We start from the raw sequence: 19,601 nt of genomic DNA, 5'->3' as shown, positions 1-19,601 counted from the left end.
TTAAATCACTGTTTTAGCAGATTAATATTTAGAGGAAAAGAATTAAGATTTAATAAAACATTAACTTTTTAAAATCAAGATAGCATATTTAAATCTATTAAAGAGACCTTAAATATATATAAGGAAGGAAAAGAGAGGTATTAGTTTAAAGGCTATGTTTAAAAAAAAATAGGAAGAGAAAGTTTAGAAATATCCTTTTCTTGTACCGTTGTGAAATGTTACTGTGGTTTGGCAGTGATTCTTTGTCAGGTAATTCACTTTTCAAGCTCTTGATATCTTCACATACGGTAAATGTAGAGTCCAAATCCCCCCGTCCACATTCTGTTTTCTTACGAAAGGGTGTATCTACCTCACATAACATTTTCAGAGAGTTATTACTGTTTATATTTGAGCTGACTGCATAAAAATTCATAGTATGTGATGATGGTTTTACTAGGGTCCCACTAGATGGAGTTTGGTAAAGTTTTCTGCAGTCTTCTGGAGTATATACAATAGGCTGAAGTTCTTTGCTGAAAGAATCATTGAGCTGAATACTTTCAGATAGCATAGACTTTTGGACAATTTTTGCTTCCAAGGGAGAAGGCATTAGTTTTCTTCGAGTTCTTTTTTGTGGAGGAATTGTAAATGGATTAGATTCATTTGAAGATGTGCCTGTTCAACAAAATTAAAAATAAAATATATCAATAATGCTGCCTTAATAGTTTTATAATAACTCCATCAATTAAAAAAGAAAAAACCAAACACCAAGAGTGAAGTACATTTTATGCCAACTGATAAAACTATAAAAGAAAATAAGTTAGAAAGGAAAAAGTAGTTTTTAAGTTAGTAACTTTAATGTTAACAAACCCATTAAAAAGTGACTCTATAAAAAATATATTGCAAATATCAACATAGAAGTCTGTGATATTATGTAATAATGGAAACAAATTTTCTACCATTTCCAACAGAATTCTTTACTAATTGCTTAGTATTCAGGCTTGATGTTAGATTAAGATAATAGTAACATATGTAACACCAGAAATTAGTAACTTGTAAAATATCAACATCACCTATTTAATACTAAATGGAAGTCTAGTCTGAATTAATAAGAATGGCAGTGACCAATAAAATCCCAAGTGAATGAAATAATTTTATTTGCTCATCTAGTTGCTTGATTTATCTTCTAAAACCCACCCAGTGCCACCGAGTCAACTGTGACTCACAGTGACACTACAGGGCAGAGCAGAACTGCTCCATCTGGCTTTCCAAGGCTGTAAATCTTCACGGAAGTAGACTGCTTCATCTTTCTCCCATGAAGTGGGTTAGTGGGTTCAAACTACTGATGACCTTTTGGTTAGCAGCTGAATGCCTTTATCACTATGCTGCCAGAGCTTCTTTTATCTTCTATAGGATACATAATTTGTAGGTTTACAAATAATTAGATTTAATACTAAAAATGAATGAAGATAACTGTTTTTTTTTGAAGATTTTAGAGTACTCTGCCAAAGCAATTCTTCCAAATACCAAGGACTTAATTACCTTTTCCAAGATCTATCCCACAACTTGTGTAGCTTGAGAACCCAAAAGTGAACCTATCCATCAGAAAAATCATAGTATGTGATGATGGTTTTATTAAGGTCCTCGCAGACGGAGTTTGATAAGTTTTAATGGACAGTTGATCTTTTACAAAGGACCAACATCAATTAAATGGGGAAGCGATAGTTTCTTTAACAAATGGTGCTGGTGAAACATAATATCTATGTACAGAATAATGAAACAGTATCCATCCCTTACACCAAATACAAAAAGTAACTTAAGATGGATCTTAAATGTAAAATCTAAAACTATAAAGATTGTTGTTGTTATGTGCCGTCGAGTCAACCCCGACTCATAGCGACCCCTCCTTGGGTTTCCGAGGCAGTATCACTACGGAAGTAGGATTGCCCAACCTTCCTTCCGAGGAGTGGCTGGTGGGTTTGAACCGCCAGCCGTCTGGTTAGCAGGCAAGTGTCTTAGCCACTATGCTACCAGAGCTCCCACTATAAAGATTATCAAAGAAAAAATAGGGACAAACATAGGGGTCCTCACTTACAGCCTAAATAGTCTATCGAACATAACCAAGAATGCCTAAACAGCAGAAAAGAAACCAGATGACTGGGACCTTGGAAAAATTAAGCACTTAAAGGCATCAAAAGATGTCTCCAAAAGAGTCAAATGAGAACTTAGAGACTGGGAAAAAAAACTTGGCAGCAACGTATCTGACAAGGGTTTAATGTCTAAAGTTTATGGAAAACTGCAACACCTCAACAACAAAAAGACAAATAATCCAATTAAAAGGACAGAGGACATGAAGTTTTGCAGACATTTCACCAAAGACAACATTCAGGTGGTCAATAAACACATGAATAAATGCTTGTGATCATTAGCTATTACCAAAAAAACCAAACTAACTGCTGTCAGGTCGGATCCGACTCATAGCGACCCCTCCTTGGGTTTCCAAGGTGATCTCACTACAGACGTAGATTGCCCAACGTTCCTTTCAAGGAGTGGCTGGTGAGTTTGAACCACCAGCCTTCTGGTTTGTAGCCAAATGCCTGAGGCACTATGCTACCAGAGAGATGCAAATCAAACAACAAGATATCATATTACCCTAGCAATAATACCAAAGTTCAAAAAAAAAAAAAAAAAAACCCAGAAAACAACAAATGCTGACGATAGAGTATGGGGAGATTGCAATGCTTTATACTGCTGGTGGGACTGTCAAATGGTACAATAACTGTGGAAAATGGTATATTTTCCTTAAATTGTTGGAAAATAGAAATACCATATGATCCACCCATTCCACTACTAGATATATCCTAAAGAAATAAGAGCTCTGACACAGATACATGTACATCCATGCTCATCTCAGCATTATTCACAATAGCAAAAAGATATAAACAACCTATGTGCTCATCAATGGATAAAACGATAAACAAACTATGGCACGTGCATACAATGGAACACTATGCAATATTAAAGAATAACCATCAGTGAAACACCTCATAACATGGCTGAACATGGAGGACATTATGCTGAGTTGATCACAAAAGGGGAAATATTGTATGAGATCACTATTATAAGTAAGTTCAGAAAAGATTTACACAGAAAGGACATTTTTTGATGGCTATCAAGGAAAGGAGGGAAGAAAGAAAACTAGTGAGAGAGTGTGCTGTTGAGTCAGCTCCGACTCACAGCAACCCGACAATAGAAAGGAACACTGCTTGGTCCTGCGCCAGCCTCACAATTCTTGCTATACTCAAGCTCATCATTGCAGCCACTGTGTCAATCCATCTAGTTAAGGGCCTTCCCCTTCTTCATTCTTTTCTCCAGGGAATGGTCCTTTCTGACAACATGATCAAAGTAGGTGAGAAGAAGTCTGGCCATTCTCAGTTCAAAGGAGCATTTCGGCTGCACTTCTTCTAGGATATATTTGTTAGTTTTTTTGGCAGTCCATAGTACTTTCAGTATTCTTCATCAACACCACAACTCAAAAGCATCAACTCTTCTTTGGTCTTCCTTATTCACTGTCCAGCTTTCACATGCATATGAGGCTACTGAAAATACCGTGGCTTGGGTTAGGCATACCTTAGTTTTCAAAGAGAGTTTAAAACAAAGAGTGTTTTAAAGTGCTCTTCAGCACTTCAAAGAGGTCTTTTGCAGCAGATTTGCCCAGTGCAATATATTGTCTGATGTCTTGACTGCTGCTTCCAATGGTGTTGATTGTGGAACCAAGTAATATGAAATCTTTGACAATTTCCATCTTTTCTCCATTCATCATGATGGTGCTTATTGGTCCAGTTGTGAGGATTTTCATTTTCTTTATGTTGAGATATAATCCATACTGAAGACTGTAGTCTTTAATCTTCATCAGTAAGTGCTTCAAGTCATCCTACTTTTAGCAAGCAAGGTTGTATCATCTACATATTGCACACTGTTAATGAATCTTCCTCCAAGCCTGATGCCACATTCTTCTTCATATAATCCAGCTTCTCAGATTGTTTGTTCAGAATACAGACTGAATAAGTATGGCCAAAGGATACAACTCTGACACACTCTCATTCCGATTTTAAACCATGCAGTATCCCCTTGTTCTGTTTGAACAACAGCCTCCTAGTCTAAGTACATGTTCCTCATGAGCACAATTAAGTGTTCTGGAATTCCCATTCTTCTCAGTGTTATCCATTATTTGTGATGACCCACACAACTGAATGATTTTGCACAGTTAATACAACACAAGTGAACATTTTTCTAGAGAGCAGACATGTAGTAATGAGGGTGAAGTAAAAGGTAATGTACAATAAGAAGGTTAGCATTACATGACCAAGGCAAAGGAAGACACTGGGAGGTGCACGGGGATTAAAGGCAACAAAGGTAAACACTACTATGTAACAATCCTGCAACAATAGTAATAACAAACAATAATCGAGTTGATACATAGGTAGAGATTCAAGATGACCAGGTGTGGGAAGGTGAATGTCACTATACCTATAAGTATATATAGATTTGACAGAGGATATTTCTACATATGTATCTGTATGTGCTGCAAATATATCCACATATAGTAGAGCATACAGGAGGCAAAGTTATGAAAACTTCTTTGCCATAACCAAACATCTTGAGGGAATGAGTCACTGTGCTGGGGGACTCAGGACTACAGTATCAGGGGCTATCTAGGCCAAAAGGCATAACAGATTCCACACAAAAACAATGTTCTATATCCTACTTTGGGGAGTAGCAACTAGGATCTTAAAAGCTTGAGAATGGCCATCTAAGATGCAACTATTAGTCAGTCTCTCCCAGTCTGGAGCAAAGAGAAGTGTGTGTGTGGGGGAATCAAGGATTTAGGGAAACCATTATTCCAAAGGACTAATGGACTGTATGAACCACAGCTTTCACTACTCTGAGACCAGAAAGACTGGATGGTCCCTAGCTACAGCTATTGATTGTGCTAATTGGGATCATAATAGCAATCCTGGACACAGTGGGAAAATACTGTAGAACAAAATACAAAACTATTTTTAAAAGAGACCTGACTTACTGATAGAGCCTGGTAGGACCCCCAAGACTATGGTCCTTAGACACTTTTCAAAACTAGAACTAAATCCATCCCCATGGATCAACTTTCAGTGGCCTATAAAGTGAACAATAATACTTGTGAGGAACATAATCCTCAGGCCAATCATGCAAGATCAAAAGGGCAGCATTTGCCCAAAAGCACAGTTCAGAAGGCAGGAAGGTTCAGGAAAGGAGGACAAATGGAAACGGGGAACCCAGGAGAAAAGCCAGAAGAGTACTGTTACATTGAGGGGACTTCAACGAATATCACAAAACAAAATGTGTGTAAACTGTTAAATACAAAACTAATTTGCCCTGTAAACTTTCACCCAAACCACACACATTCCTACTACTTCTCCAATGTCTTCATTACCTCTACTCTCTTCTGCATCCAATGTCTCCTTTTTCCTCCATCTAGTAAATGTATGTATACATTTACCTAAGAAGCCATACCTGACCTTCTAGACTTCTTATTGTACTCATATTCTTTTATTTCTAATTATTCTTTTGCCATTTCCTTCTTAGTCATCTGAGTCTCAAATAACTAGATTTTTACCCTTTCCCCTGCACTTTCTAACCTGCACCAATCACATCTCTCTTTTTAACTTACAGTAAAAACATAACCATGACCATATCATTTTTCTGATTAAAGACATCATAACCTTTAAATAGAAACAGTATCCAAATTTTTAATAGGGGAATTCTTAGTTTCTGGTGCAAAATTAAGAGACAAATTGTTTTGTTTGAACTTATGTGTGTGTTCCTATACTATCAAAGCAAACCAAACCCACTGTCGTAGAGTTGTATCTGACTTATAGCAACCCCTCCTTGGGTTTCCGAGGCAGTATCACTACGGAAGTAGACTGCCCAACCTTCCTTCCGAGGAGTGGCTGCGAAAGAGACAGCCCAGTCTACGTGGTAGGAAGCGGCTGGTGGGTTTGAACTGCCAGCCTTGAGCTTGGCAGGCAACTCTTAGGCCCGAGGCCATCCTACACTATCAGCTATGCTTAAATATTTAATTACACAAATACCTCTCAAACTCCATTTATTAATGCAGAAAACAACAAATTGGCTACATATATAACAACGAACTCGATCAGCTCCTGTCTACTTATCTTATGTTTTTAATTAACTTTTTTCTGTTCTGCCTATTTTATTCTAGTGATCTTTGTAGTGTGTGCCATGAAGTGTCTTTGCTTGGAATTTACTGTCTAGGGAAGAAAAGGTATGTGTATTTTTGCTCTTGTCTTGTAATCATGGAGTAAAATTCCCAACTGATGTTATATTTGCTTTACTATATAATATTAATTTAAATGAGTGATATTCAAAGCTAAATAAAATAAGTGTTATGTATTACAATAAAACAATTAAAGCCTTCAATCAAGTTAGAAAATACACTTATAGCAATCACCAAGTACATGCAGTATTCTTATGTTATTTGACAATAGGCTCTGCTATGGCTAGGTTGACAATTACCCTCTAGGAAATAAAATTTAAAAATCGGAAGAAAAATATGATCACTGTTCTACTAAGGAATTTTAATTTTCTGAGAACTAGATAAATGAGATCCAGATCTTAAAATAATTTTCCACTCCCTTTAACATGACATTTGTCAAATTTTCCATTACCAGATATTTTTATACTAATGCTGCAGTGTAAAGACAGTTACCGTTCTCCACTGTGCTGCTACCACCAATTTGGTGGCTATTAATAGCTGGAAGATTAACTTCTTTTCCCATGAGAGGCAGCAGGGGTATAGAGGATAGAAAACTATATTGAGGATAGAGAACTGAATTGGGAGTCAGGAGACCTGGATTCTATTTCTGGCTCCACCACAAACTCAATGAGTGACCTTGGGCAATTCACCTAAACAGTGTACGCATTAACAACCCCTAGAAAAAAGAGAAATTACTCTTTCAAGTACAGGGCATTGTCTAGGATTAGATGATATCTACAAAACATTTTAAGCTCAAGGAAAGGCTCTAGAAATATAAATATGTTTCAACTGTTAGCCTTAGTACTTTCAAAGGGAATGTTACAATTTACTTTCCAATATTCTATAAATAACTAACTTACAGTTATCTCTAAAACAATGTATTTCCAACAATATCTCACTTTTGGGTATCAGATAGCCAATTTATCAAAGCTGTTGATAAAATGTAATACAAACCAAAGATATTGTTAAAGCAGGTACCTCTAAGTGTATTTTGGAAATGTAAGTTTTATAAAAACATTCTAAAATGTTGTACACAATGGAACATGGTATCTCAAAGGAAAAGGATTATCCATAACAACTATTTTTTTTGCACATATCTAGAGGGGGACAATCTCTGGAGTGGTAAATTCCCTTGGGTGAATTCCCAAGACTGTGGACCACATTTCCCCTGCTGATAGTAAACAATGAGAAAGGAAGACCAAAGAAGAACTGATGCCTTTGAATTGTGGTGTTGGCAAAGAATACTGAAAATACCATTGGACTGCCAGAAGAATGAACAAATCTATACTGGAAGAAATATAGCTGGAATGCTCCTTAGAAGTGAGAATGGCCAGATTTTGTTTCTCCTACTTTGGTCATATGGTTGGAAGGGACCAGTCCCTGAAGAAGGATATCGTGGTTGGTAATGTGGAGGGTCAGAGAAAAAGGGAAAGACCCTTAGTGAGTGGCTACAACAATGGACTCAAGCCTAGCAATGACTGTGAGGATGGCCCAGGACTGCACAGTGTTTCCTTCTGTTGTACACAGGGTTGCTGTGAGTAGGAATCCACTCAACAGCACCTAACAACGGTAGTAAAAAGCACAAAAAGCACATTTCCACTGAAGAACTATCCAGTTGTCCTCTGGCATAATCTAAACATACATCTAGAATCAAATTTTTTATATGATGAGACTGAATAACCTTTTGTCAGTGGAATTAAAAGTAATGTGTCAATTATGTATCATTAGCCATAATTTTGCTCATCTGGTGGGATTTCATAAGATGAAGGAGAAACAAGGAGACGTGGTCATTAGTACAGATTGACATTCTTTTTTGAGTAAGTGGAGTTTTTATACCTTTTTATTAAAAAAGAAGATGCTGTAGATACACACCACACACACAATGGAAATCAACAGGATATATATATATATATATATATGTCTTTTTATTACCTCAATTATTAAATACAGACCAAATAATATGAAAAGCAGATTACCAATTCAGGACTACCTAGGCTGATAAGTTGCTAAGAAAGGTTCAGGGGATACCAGGAGCAAAAGCTAGGTTTAAAGGCATAAGTAAAAATTCAGCAGCAAATGCACTGTAACTCTATCAATAAAACAATTGATGTTTCACTTTGAATGTGATTTCTAAAAAATATACATTCAATTACATAAATAATTGCCATTTGGCTAGTTAGGTAATAGAGTAAATACTTTAAATGAGTATCATAAGTAGAAAGCACTGGGTTAAGTTTTTGTAGATTTTAAGTCTATAAGAACTATTGGATAAGACAGGTCTACATCTATAAAAGAGATTTACTGTATTTTTCCATTACAAGAAAAGGGTTTACAGTAACTTTCCAGAAGAGCAAGCATGGGGCAGTTGTATAGTTCCCCCTTGATTTGGCCTGAGAAAATACTATCTAACAAGATTCTATGTTTCTTGGTCCCACAGAGTGGAAGTGACAAAGAAGGAACCTGTAGGCAGATTATAATTCCTTTAGAAAGGCCACATAAAAGGAGAAAAGGAATCATGTAGTTAAAAACTTTCAGACGAAGAGATCCTAATGGATAACTGGTCAATGAAATACCCTAGCAACATTGGTACTACACTGGAAGTGCTAGGGGAATAAAAATTCTTTGTTATATGGTAGACTTATATAAACTGCGACTGGACATGTGTCAGTCACTTGGGAGGACTGGCAGCCTCTAGGGTAGAACTGTTTAAGAAATCAACCCAGTGCAGTATACTTAAGTGCAGGAGGCAGCAACTAGTAATATAACTTAAGCTTTCTGAATAATTTTACTATTTCTAGATCACTTCTTGGACTTTAACTCCAAAACATATTGTAGGTATACTGCATTTCTACTGTCCTGAAAGTTTATAATCCATGGGATACAAGTAAATACGACATTTATGAAAGAAAAAGAAAATGTAGTGAGCCACTGTACAAGAGTAACTATCTAAGACTGCACCAGCATAAAAAGTATCCACTATTTATCACTCAAAATTCATTTAGCAGTTTCCATGTTCCTGTATGTTTTTAAGGTATTGAAACTATATCAACACATAAGATAGTTAAGAACTTACATTGTTAAGGAAAATGGGCAGATGCAATATGCAAATACATTAAGATGATGATAAATAAGCTGGAAGGAAAATAAAATAGAGAAACAGAATAGAGAGTGATGGGAGGTAGAAAGGGTATTTTAATTATGATGGCCAGGGAGGGCATTCAAAAAATGGGACACATAATCTGAGACTTGAATGACTCTGAAGAAGCCACAGTCACACAAAGATTCAGAGAAAATAGCAAGTGTAAAGACTCCAAGTCAACAATGAATATGTTTGAATATGTTAAGCTCAAAAAAAGAAAGCATGCTACTGTGGTAGAAATGTAGTGAGTGAGAACCTAGAGAGACAGAAGTAATGAGGCCGGTTTATGGTAAGAGTTATACACATAAGGGCTTGAAGGGATGTCTGTGGAGGATTTTAAGCAGATATGACGTGATATGACTTATGTTTAAAAACGATTGCTTTGGCTGCTGTGTATAGTGTATGAATAGACAAGAGAGGAAGCAGAAAAATCAGTGACAAGGCTATTGCCACAGGACAGACAAGAGATAATGAGAGTGGCAGCAGTGAAGAGAGTGATGTGAGAAAGGTGGTGTTATAAAACTATCAAATAAAGATGATATAAATTGAGAATGTATTTCAAGATATAAATAGGTGTGATTAACTGCATGGCAAGAAGACACAGAGATAGAGTTCAAAGAAATGAATTGGATATATTCACTTTATACAACCAGATCAACATAAATCAACAATCTTCCATGAAGTCATAAGTAATTTGTGGGTACACAATTACAGAAAAGTTAAAATGATTCTAAATGTCATTCCCTCAAATTTGCCATTTTCCTGTTACTGGCATCTTCTCACCATTCCCCACCTTTCCCTCAATTCAGGCTTGAAGTCCTCCTAACCTCTATCTAACTAATTGTAGGTGTCTTGAAATCTGCTTCTCTCCCTCTCCAGTTTGGATCTCATGGACGCGAGGCAAGAGAAACTCTCTGGGTGTGAGAATGTGATTTCTTATTCAGAAATGGTAAGTGACATAGTATGACTCCGAGGAAGAGAAGATTAAAGAAGGGTATTGAGGCTAAGCAGGCAAGAGTCATAAAGTAAGAGTAGCAAACAGAGGAAAATGTATTGAAACCTACGGTTTTTGTAATTGTGTAAGAGGAATGGGAGAGGAAGTGTTAATGGAATGATATGGAAAGGGACATAACCTTTCAGTTCAGGTACTTTACTTCCACTTCAAATTAATCTCCAGGTACTCTAAACAGCTAAAGCACATTTATCTTCAGTTACAGACATAGAAATACTCCAATTTAAGACCCAAGGACTGACTGCTCCCACAAATAATGTGTCAATTATGGCATCTTTTTTTTTTTTTTTTTTAAAGGAGCCAGTAATTTTTAATTCATGTTTACTGAAAAGCTTGAAAATGCAAGATGTATCTTCAGCCATAATTCTGCTCACCTGATGGAATTTCATTAAATGAAGGAGAAATAGGGAGACATGCTCATTCATATATATCCACACACTCTTGTTTATTGGGCTTGACAGAGCAGATGCTCCAAATACACAGCATGTACAAAGTGTAAATCTAGAGGTTTTTATTTATTTTTTGGTACTTATTACCTCAGTTACTAAATGCATATCAAATAATAAGAAGGAAGAATGTAGATAGTTATTTTGGGACTAGTTAGGCTGACTAGTTGCTGAGACAGGTTCAGGGGATAACCAGCAGCAAAAGGGATATTAAAGGTACAGGAATAAATGAGTTGTGCTCAAAGAACACATTATATTAGAAGCTTTCTATTTTGCTAAAAAAGGAAGTTAAGTTAGAAAGACACTGAGTATTTAAAGAACTTCTCACTAGCATGACTAGTACTTGACTGCTTTCCATTTGCATGTCTCACCTTATAAACATACAAGAAGGAATATGAAGGATAACTGTGTAAATCAATTTTAAATAAGATGGTAACTTAAGTAGAGGCATCTACCTCCCCATCAAATTCTGTTTAGGTAACCAAGAGAAAACATGCCCTGGTTTTGGTAATAAAAGTATCACCTACATACCAGAACATATGAGGACTTTCTAACAGATATTATATAGCAAGGACCAGAATAAAGGACACATGGAGGAGAGTAAATTGTAATGTTCCCCAATGTTCACCCTTCAGTACTTTCTCTGAGAATTAAGACAAGAAACACTACCATGATGTCACTAACCAAAATACCAAACCAAACTCACTACCATTGAGTCGATTCTGATTCATGGCAACCCCATTTGGGTTTCCAAGGTGGTAAATCTTTAGAAGTAGACTGCCTGGTCTTCCTTCCACAAAGTGGCTGGTGGGTTTGAACTGGCAGCCTTCTGGTTAGCAGTCAAATGCCTTAGGCACTGTACCACCAAAACTCCTTAGACTGTCACTAAGGTCCTTTAAATTAGGGACAGGGATGACACATGAGTAGGATAGGTAGAGAAAGGGTGAGACAAGGCTAAGGGATGCAGTAAAGTGACATCAATCTGAATACCTAGCAATAGTATTGAGAGACCACAACAATTGGTCCTGGCCTAGCTGCCTCAGTCCAGAAAGGTATACTAAAATACAAAGTATCCAACCCTACAGGGCTTGCTCCCACAATTGGTGGCTACACCACACATAGACAAGAAGCTCTTTGGCAAACAGGCAAACATTTTAGCTGAGTCTAACTATAGTTTTGGTTCCTTTTCTACACTTCCTGAGCTGTTGGATTGGCAAACAGGAATGCATTTCCCCTCTATTTCTGGACATTAATTTCTACTTGATTATCAGCAAGACATTAGTTAGCATAATTATAATAAGCAAACAGAAAACTCACCGGATCTATAAAAGGATAATATGGTTGACAAAAAAAGGAGCATTATAGGAAAAACTTTCCTGAGGAAATTCATAGAATTAAGAGGGGTGTATTTTAGAAAAATTGGTATTTTAGTTTTAACAAGATTCTAGAAGACAAGGAATTCATTAAATGAGAACAAGCAGTCTCGAAGAATATTGAAGTCAAGTCAGAATATATGGAGATAGAAAACACCCAACAGACAAAGTTATGAAAAGTCTTAGTCATAACCAAACACCTTGAGGGAAGGAGTCACTGGGTATGGATGCTCAGGATCATAGTCTCGGGTAACTGGCAAAACACAGTTCACAAGACAATCTTCTACATTCTACTTTGATGAACTGTGATGAATAGGAACTAAAAAAAAGCTTGTGAGAGGCCATCTAAGGTACAATCATGGGTCTTTCTCTATCCAGAGCAAAGAAGAGTAAAGAAAACCAAAGACAGAGAAAAAAAAAAAAAATCAGTCTTAAATGTCTTTGCTATATAAAAGAATAAAAATTTTGTAAAAAATTCACTCAGAAAAGGTAACTAGAAGATAATTATAAAAATGTGGTAAAAACAAAACAAAAAAAAGAAGCAAAAGGGAAATAAAGGTGATCGTTTGATAATACAGATGCCAAGTTCTTCATCACTATATAAATGCCAAAGTCTCTACACCACATGGAAAATGAAATCAATTCTATTTTTAACTCCACCCCTTGTAAAGGCTAAATAAAACATGGAACATTCACAATTCTGCCTCTATTCTAAACCATATTTTACAGACTATTTTATGACATGGGAAAATATCCACTACAGGAAATAGTATATAAATTTTACATATAGTATACAAAAGTCGTATACAAGTTTTATATACAGCATGATCCTAACTCTGAAAAATAAAACAAAAACAAAAATAAAAAGTCAAAGAAAACAGCAGAAGGAATCATGGCATAATTCATCAAAATATTAAAAGGTTATAACTGGGAAAATTCTGAGTGATACTGTGTTCTTTTTTATATATTTTTTCTACTTTCTATAATAAACATTAATGTCTTCATAAATTATGCAAGGCAAAAATATGGAAATAAAAATGCAGCAATGTGGTAGGGGGTAGGAAATCAAAAAAAACCAAAAAACCCCAGCTCTTCCATTCTTCAGAAAGTCTCAGGTATTGGAGGCATGAGGTTGTTTTTGAAAGCAAAGGCTAGTGCTAAAAATAGAATTGGCTGAAAGTGTATATAAGGAAGTTGGATGCCTGGACTGCCCTCATCATCATCACCTGTCCTGCCAAATGACTATTCCTTCTTCACCCTTGAAGAAGACATGAGACTCTGAACAGGTTACAGTCTTGGGACCAACAGGCGCAACTGAAACTACAGGGATTAAACAAAGTCTCACTAATGGATATACAGACAGACCCCGGTTTATGAACATCCAATTTACGTACAACTTGTAGTTACGAACCAACACTCATAAAGCGTATTATATTAGAAATCTGAAGTACATACAATGGCTTGTAATGACAAATGGGTGCTACTTTGTGATGTGCATGAAAACATTATTATTACTATTATGTTATTATGTTAAAGATCTTTTAGTGTGACTAGAAGTATTTCTTTAATTTTTTTTAAGCATAGAAAGGTACACTATATACCATATACTAATAGAAACATTTGATAAACTAATGTTAGATATAAACTGTACCTAACTGTTCCAATCTACATACAAATTCGACTTAAAGACAGACGTAGGAACAGAATTTGTTCATAATCCAGGGACTTCCTGTATGTCGAATTTCCTCCCACTTCTAAAATATAGGTGGTGGTGCAGTTGTTAGATGCTGTCCAGTTGATTTTCGATTCATAGTGACCCCATGTGACAAAGGAGAACTGCCCCATAGAGTTTTCTGGGCTGTACCTAGAACAGATCACCAGGTTTCTCTCCAGGTCTCTCTCCTGCAGAGCTGCTGGGTAGATTCAAATTACCAACCTTATAGTTAGCAGCCCAGAGCTAAACTGCTGCCCTTCTAGGGCTCCTAAAACACTGGTATTCAGGTTTATATACCCTCCAAATGGGAGATCAGAGAGTTATTTTTGGTGAAGCATAACAATGAAAAAGAGCAAGGTACTGACATTTGCACATTGCCCCAAATGAGCTTTTTGAAACTCACCATAGAGTGAAGCCCATTAGTTTATAAGACCTAACTGTGTACACAGGACTAAAGCAGACAGTTGAGGTTATGCATCTTTTAATATGACAATTAGAAAGATGCACCGATACACACATACATACAAAAAGAGAGAAAAAAAAATTGAAAGGAAATACACAATGTAGAAAGAGAAGAAAATGTTACAATAGCCATAATTAGCTCTTTAGACAGATGAGAAATTCTTATATTCATGAAACAAAAAGAAAGTGTTACAGAAAGAAACACTGAATTAAAATGAGTCAAAAGAAATTTAAACTAGAAGAGCATGTATACACACACACACACACACACGTGTGTGAGTATGCATGTATGTGTGTGTATGTATGTATATACAGTCATATGCACATAAAAATTTCTTACTCTGAAAAGATAAAAGTTTTCATAGAGAGGCCCAGAGTGTCCAGTATATAAACTTAAAATGATTAACACTGAGCCACATCAAGAAATGTCAGCATACTACTGGATACACGGCACCATTTGTCTGTCAGTTTGTTGCACTGTGGTGGCTTGTGTGTTGCTGTAAGGTTGGAACCTATGCCAGTGGTATTTCAAATACCAACAGGTTCAACCATGGTGGACAGATTTCATCAGAGCTTCTAGACTAAGACAGACTGGGAAGAAGGACAATGCATCAACTTCTGAAGAAACTGGCCACTGAAAACCTTATGTAGAGCAGTGAAACAATGTCTGATATGGTGCTGGAAGATGAGTCCTCCAGGTTGGAAGGAACTCAAAATACAACTGGGGAAGAGATGCCTCTTCAAAGGAGAGTCAACCTTAATGATGTGGATAGAGTGAAGCTTTTAGGACCTTCATTTGCTGATGGGGCATCACTCAAAATTGGAAGAAACAGCTGCAAACATTAGTTAATAATTGGAATGTGGAATGTATAGAGTATAAATCGAGGAAAATTAGAAGCTGGCAAAAATGGAATGTATAAAGTTTCATATCCTAAGCTCAAATGGACTGGTATTGGCCATTTTGAATCATATGGTCTACTATACTGGGAATGACAAATTGAAGGGGAATGACATTGTATTCATAATCAAAAAGAACATTTCAAGATCTTTTCTAAAGTACAATGCGGTCAGTTATAGGATATTATCCATGTGTCTATAAGGAAGACCAGTTAATACTATAATTATTCAAATTAACATATCAACCACTAAAGCCAAAGATGAAGAAGCTGAAGATGTTTACCAATTTCTGCAGTCTGAAACTGACCAAACATGCAATCAGGATGTATTGATAATTACTGGTGATTGGAATGCATGAGTTGGAAACAAAAAAGTGGTATCTGGAGTTGGAAAATACGGCCTTGGTGATAGAAATGATGCTGGAGATCACATGGTAGAATTATGCAAGACCAACTACTTGGTCATTACAAACACCTTTTTTCAACAATATAAACAGTGACTGTACACGTGGACATCATCAGTCAGAATACACAGGACTCAAACAGACTACATCTGTGGAAAGAGGCGACAGAATATCATTAGTCAAAATAAGACCAGGAGCAGACTGTGGAAAAGACTATCAATTGCTCATACGCAAGTTCAAGTTGAAGCTGAAGAAAATTAAAACAAATCCACAACAGCCAAAATATTCAATTACATTGAATTTAGAGACCATCTGAAGAACAGATGAGGCAATGAACACCAATGACTGAAGACCAGATAAAATATGGGATGACATAAAGAACATCATACATGAAAAAAGCAAAAGTTTATTAAAAAAGGCAGGAAGGGAAGAAAATACCAAAATGGATGTCCTATCTGACAAAGGACTTATCTCCAAAATCTACAGAAAACTTTAACACCTCAACATCAAAAAGAAAAATAACCCAAATCACAAATGGGCAAAAGACTTGAACAGACACTTCATCAAAGAAGATATACCAGCAGCCAACAAACACATGAGAAATTGCTCACGATCATTAATCATTAGAGAGATGCAAATCAAAACAACAATGAGTTATCATCTAACCCTAGCAATAATAGCAAAGTTCAACAGATCAGATAGTAATAAATGCTGGCAGGATTGTGGAGAGAGTGGAACTCTTGTGCACTGCTGGTGGGATTGTAAAATGGTACAACTATTGTGGCAAACGGTATGGCGTTTCCTTAAAAAACTGAAAACAGAAATATCATTTGACCCAGCAATTCCATTACTAGGAAATAATCTAATGAGGCGAGAGATAGCACACAAACAGATATATATACACAATTCACCATAGCAAAAAGATGGAAACAAATGCCCATCAACGGATGAGTGGATAACCAAATTATGGTATATCCACACAATGGAATACTATATGCCACATTAAAGAACAATGAGGGATATGTGAATTATCTCGCAACGTGGATGAACCTGGAGGACATTATGCTGAGTGAAATAAGTTGATCGCAGAAGGACAAGTACTGTATGAGCCCAATACTCTAAAAGGGCAGAGAAGTGTTTGCTTGGGAAAGGGAACTCACCTAGTAGGTTACTGGGATGGGGAGGGAATGGGAGGGATTAATTTAGAGCTTACACACTGACATGGGTAGGGGGAGGGATTTATGGAAGGATATATGACCACCATGATAACATTGGGAAATGAGAGGACACCGAACTGTGCACATAAGAGATAGATGACAGATGCTAAAACCAACCAGTGTGTCCACAATACCACACTGCCATTAACACCAAACACTAGGCTACACAGATAAATACATAAATACCTGAGATGATCAAACAGGGGTCAGGGAATAGAGGTATACTCTAGACCAAGGATAGACTCAGCTGAGGCTAATCTTGTACAGACACCAGTGATACAAAATTCCTGCAGTCTTAGCAGAAACAATAGAAGACAGACACAGGGTAATCCCTCACAGACATCCTGACACTAAGGGAGAGAGATCCCATAGATCTACTACCTCAGGACCATAGTACTGGGGTACACCAGACTCAATTGGCACAACAAAATACATAAAAGCGTTGCTCCACGTCCTACACTGGTGCATAGCGACTGGGGTCTTAAAAGCTTTCATGCAGCCATCTAAGATGCAGCTAACAGTCTCCTAGTGTCAGAAGTGAAGAAGACCGCAAAAAAAAAAAAGGGCATTTAGAAGCAATCAGCCCTAGGACATAATGGCCCTCAAGACCAGAAGAACTGGATGGTGCCTGGCTACCTTATCAAATCTGAAGATTCTGGATAGAGTGGGAGGGAAAATGTGGAACAAAATCCAAAAACTCAATAATGACCAGAATTACTGGTCAGATGAAATCTGGTGAGACTCCCAATACTATGGCCCTGGAATACATTCAGTGCCTGGAATAAAACTCACCCCCAGAGTGGGCTCTCTGCCCAATAGTTAACAAGATGAACACACAGACCACTCAACCCAGGATGCCGCACCCACATACTCTAAGGTAATACATCCCTTAGAGCAATAGACTATGGGATCCCAGAGGACCAACATTCAAACAGGAAATGCAGGACAAACAGGAGTGAATAATTATGAGGGGCACAAGGGGGAGGATTGCAGGGTAGGGGAGGGGAGAAGAGTGGATTAGGGTTAGACATGGCGAACGGGGAATGAAACTAAATGTACTCGTGACGTTGAATGTAAAACAAGCTCTTAAAATAAAAAACAAAACAAAACAAAAAACCAAAATGGATGTCAGAAGAAACTCTGAAACTTGCTCTAGAACTTAAAGTAGTTAAAGCTACTCAAATGGGAAGAGAGAGCTGCAAACATTCATCAAAAATCAGAATATGGAATGTATGATGTAGGGAAGAAATGATGAAATAAAATATCTGAACAGAAGATTTCAAAGGGTAGTTTGAGAAGATAAAGTAAAGTAGTATAATGAAATATACAAAGACTTGGAATTAGAAAAGCAGAAGGGAGTAACACTCAGCATTTCTCAACCTGAAAGAACTGAAGAAAACATTCAAGCTTTGAACTGCAATATAGAAGAATTCTGTGGGCAAAATATTAAACAATGAAGGAAGCACCAAAAGCAGATGAACAGCACACACAGTCACTGTACCAAAAAGAACTGGTCAATGTTCAACCATTTCAGGGTCAAGAACCAATGACACTGAAGGGAGAAGTCCAAGCTGTACTACAGGCACAGGCAAAAAAAAAAAGAAGGCTCCAGGAATTGACGGAATACCCATTAAAATACTTCAACAAACGGACGAAGCACTGGAGGCACAAGAAGTTTATGCCAAGAAATTTGGAAGACAGCTACTTGGCCAAATGAATGACTCATATTTTTACCCATTCCAAAGAAAGGTGAAACAACAGAATGTGGAAATTATCGAACAATATCATTAATATAACATGCAGGTACTGAAGATACTTCAAAAATAGTTGTAGCAGTATATTGACAGGGAATTGCCAGAAATTTAACCTGGACTCCGAAGAGGACATGGAACAAGGGATACTACTGCTGATGTCAGATGGATGTTGGCTAAAAGCAAAGAATACCAGAAAGATGTCTACCCATGTCTTATTACCTATGAAAAGGCATTTGGCTGTGTGGATGATAACAAATTATGGATAACATTGCAAAGAATGGGAATTACAGAATACTTAATTGTGCTCACGAGGAACTGGTACATAGACCAAGAGGCTGATGTTCAAACAGACAAGGGGATACTGTATGGTTTAAAATAAAGAAGGATCTTTTCAGGGGTGTATCCTTTGACCATACTTATCCAATCTGTATGCTAAGCAAATAATCTAAGAGGCTGGACTGTATGAATAACGCAGAATCAGGATTGCAAAAAACTCATTAACAACCTACAATATGCACATGACACAACCTTGCTTGCTGAAAATGAAGAAGACTTGAAGTACTTAGTGATGAAGGTGAAAATTGTCCAAGATTTGATGGAGGAGAACTTCCCTGGTAAGATGGAAGATGAGAATATATCCACGCAGGAAGTCCAACGAACCCCAAACAGGATAGACCCCAAAAGAAAATCACCAAGACACATCATCATCTAAATTCATCAAAACCAAAGACAAAGACAGAATCCTGAAAGCAGCACGGGAAAAACAAAATGTTACCTACAAAGGACAGCCAGTAAGAATAAGCTCTGATTTCTCAGCAGAAACCATGCAAGCAAGAGGGCAATGGGATGGTATATATAAAACCCTGAAAGAGAAAAATTTTCAACCAAGAAT

At 36.9% G+C, this 19,601-nt stretch overlaps 1 protein-coding gene across 1 annotated transcript in view; it reads right to left on the bottom strand.

Moving 5' to 3' along the window:
* Positions 1 to 19,601, bottom strand: part of KIF18A (kinesin family member 18A) — a 125,358-nt gene that overhangs the window by 8,651 nt on the left and 97,106 nt on the right. The window contains exon 13 of the mRNA XM_007951951.2: positions 207 to 651. Coding sequence (XP_007950142.1) covers positions 207 to 651 — 445 coding nt within the window. The remainder of the gene's footprint in view (positions 1 to 206; positions 652 to 19,601) is intronic.

The sequence above is a fragment of the Orycteropus afer genome, unplaced genomic scaffold, assembly GCF_000298275.1.
Source record: "Orycteropus afer afer isolate SDZICR_OR568_19922 unplaced genomic scaffold, OryAfe1.0 scaffold00321, whole genome shotgun sequence".
Lineage (NCBI taxonomy): Eukaryota > Metazoa > Chordata > Mammalia > Tubulidentata > Orycteropodidae > Orycteropus > Orycteropus afer.
The sequence above is the reverse complement of the archived record's forward strand: the minus strand, read 5'-3'. Positions and strand labels throughout refer to the sequence as shown.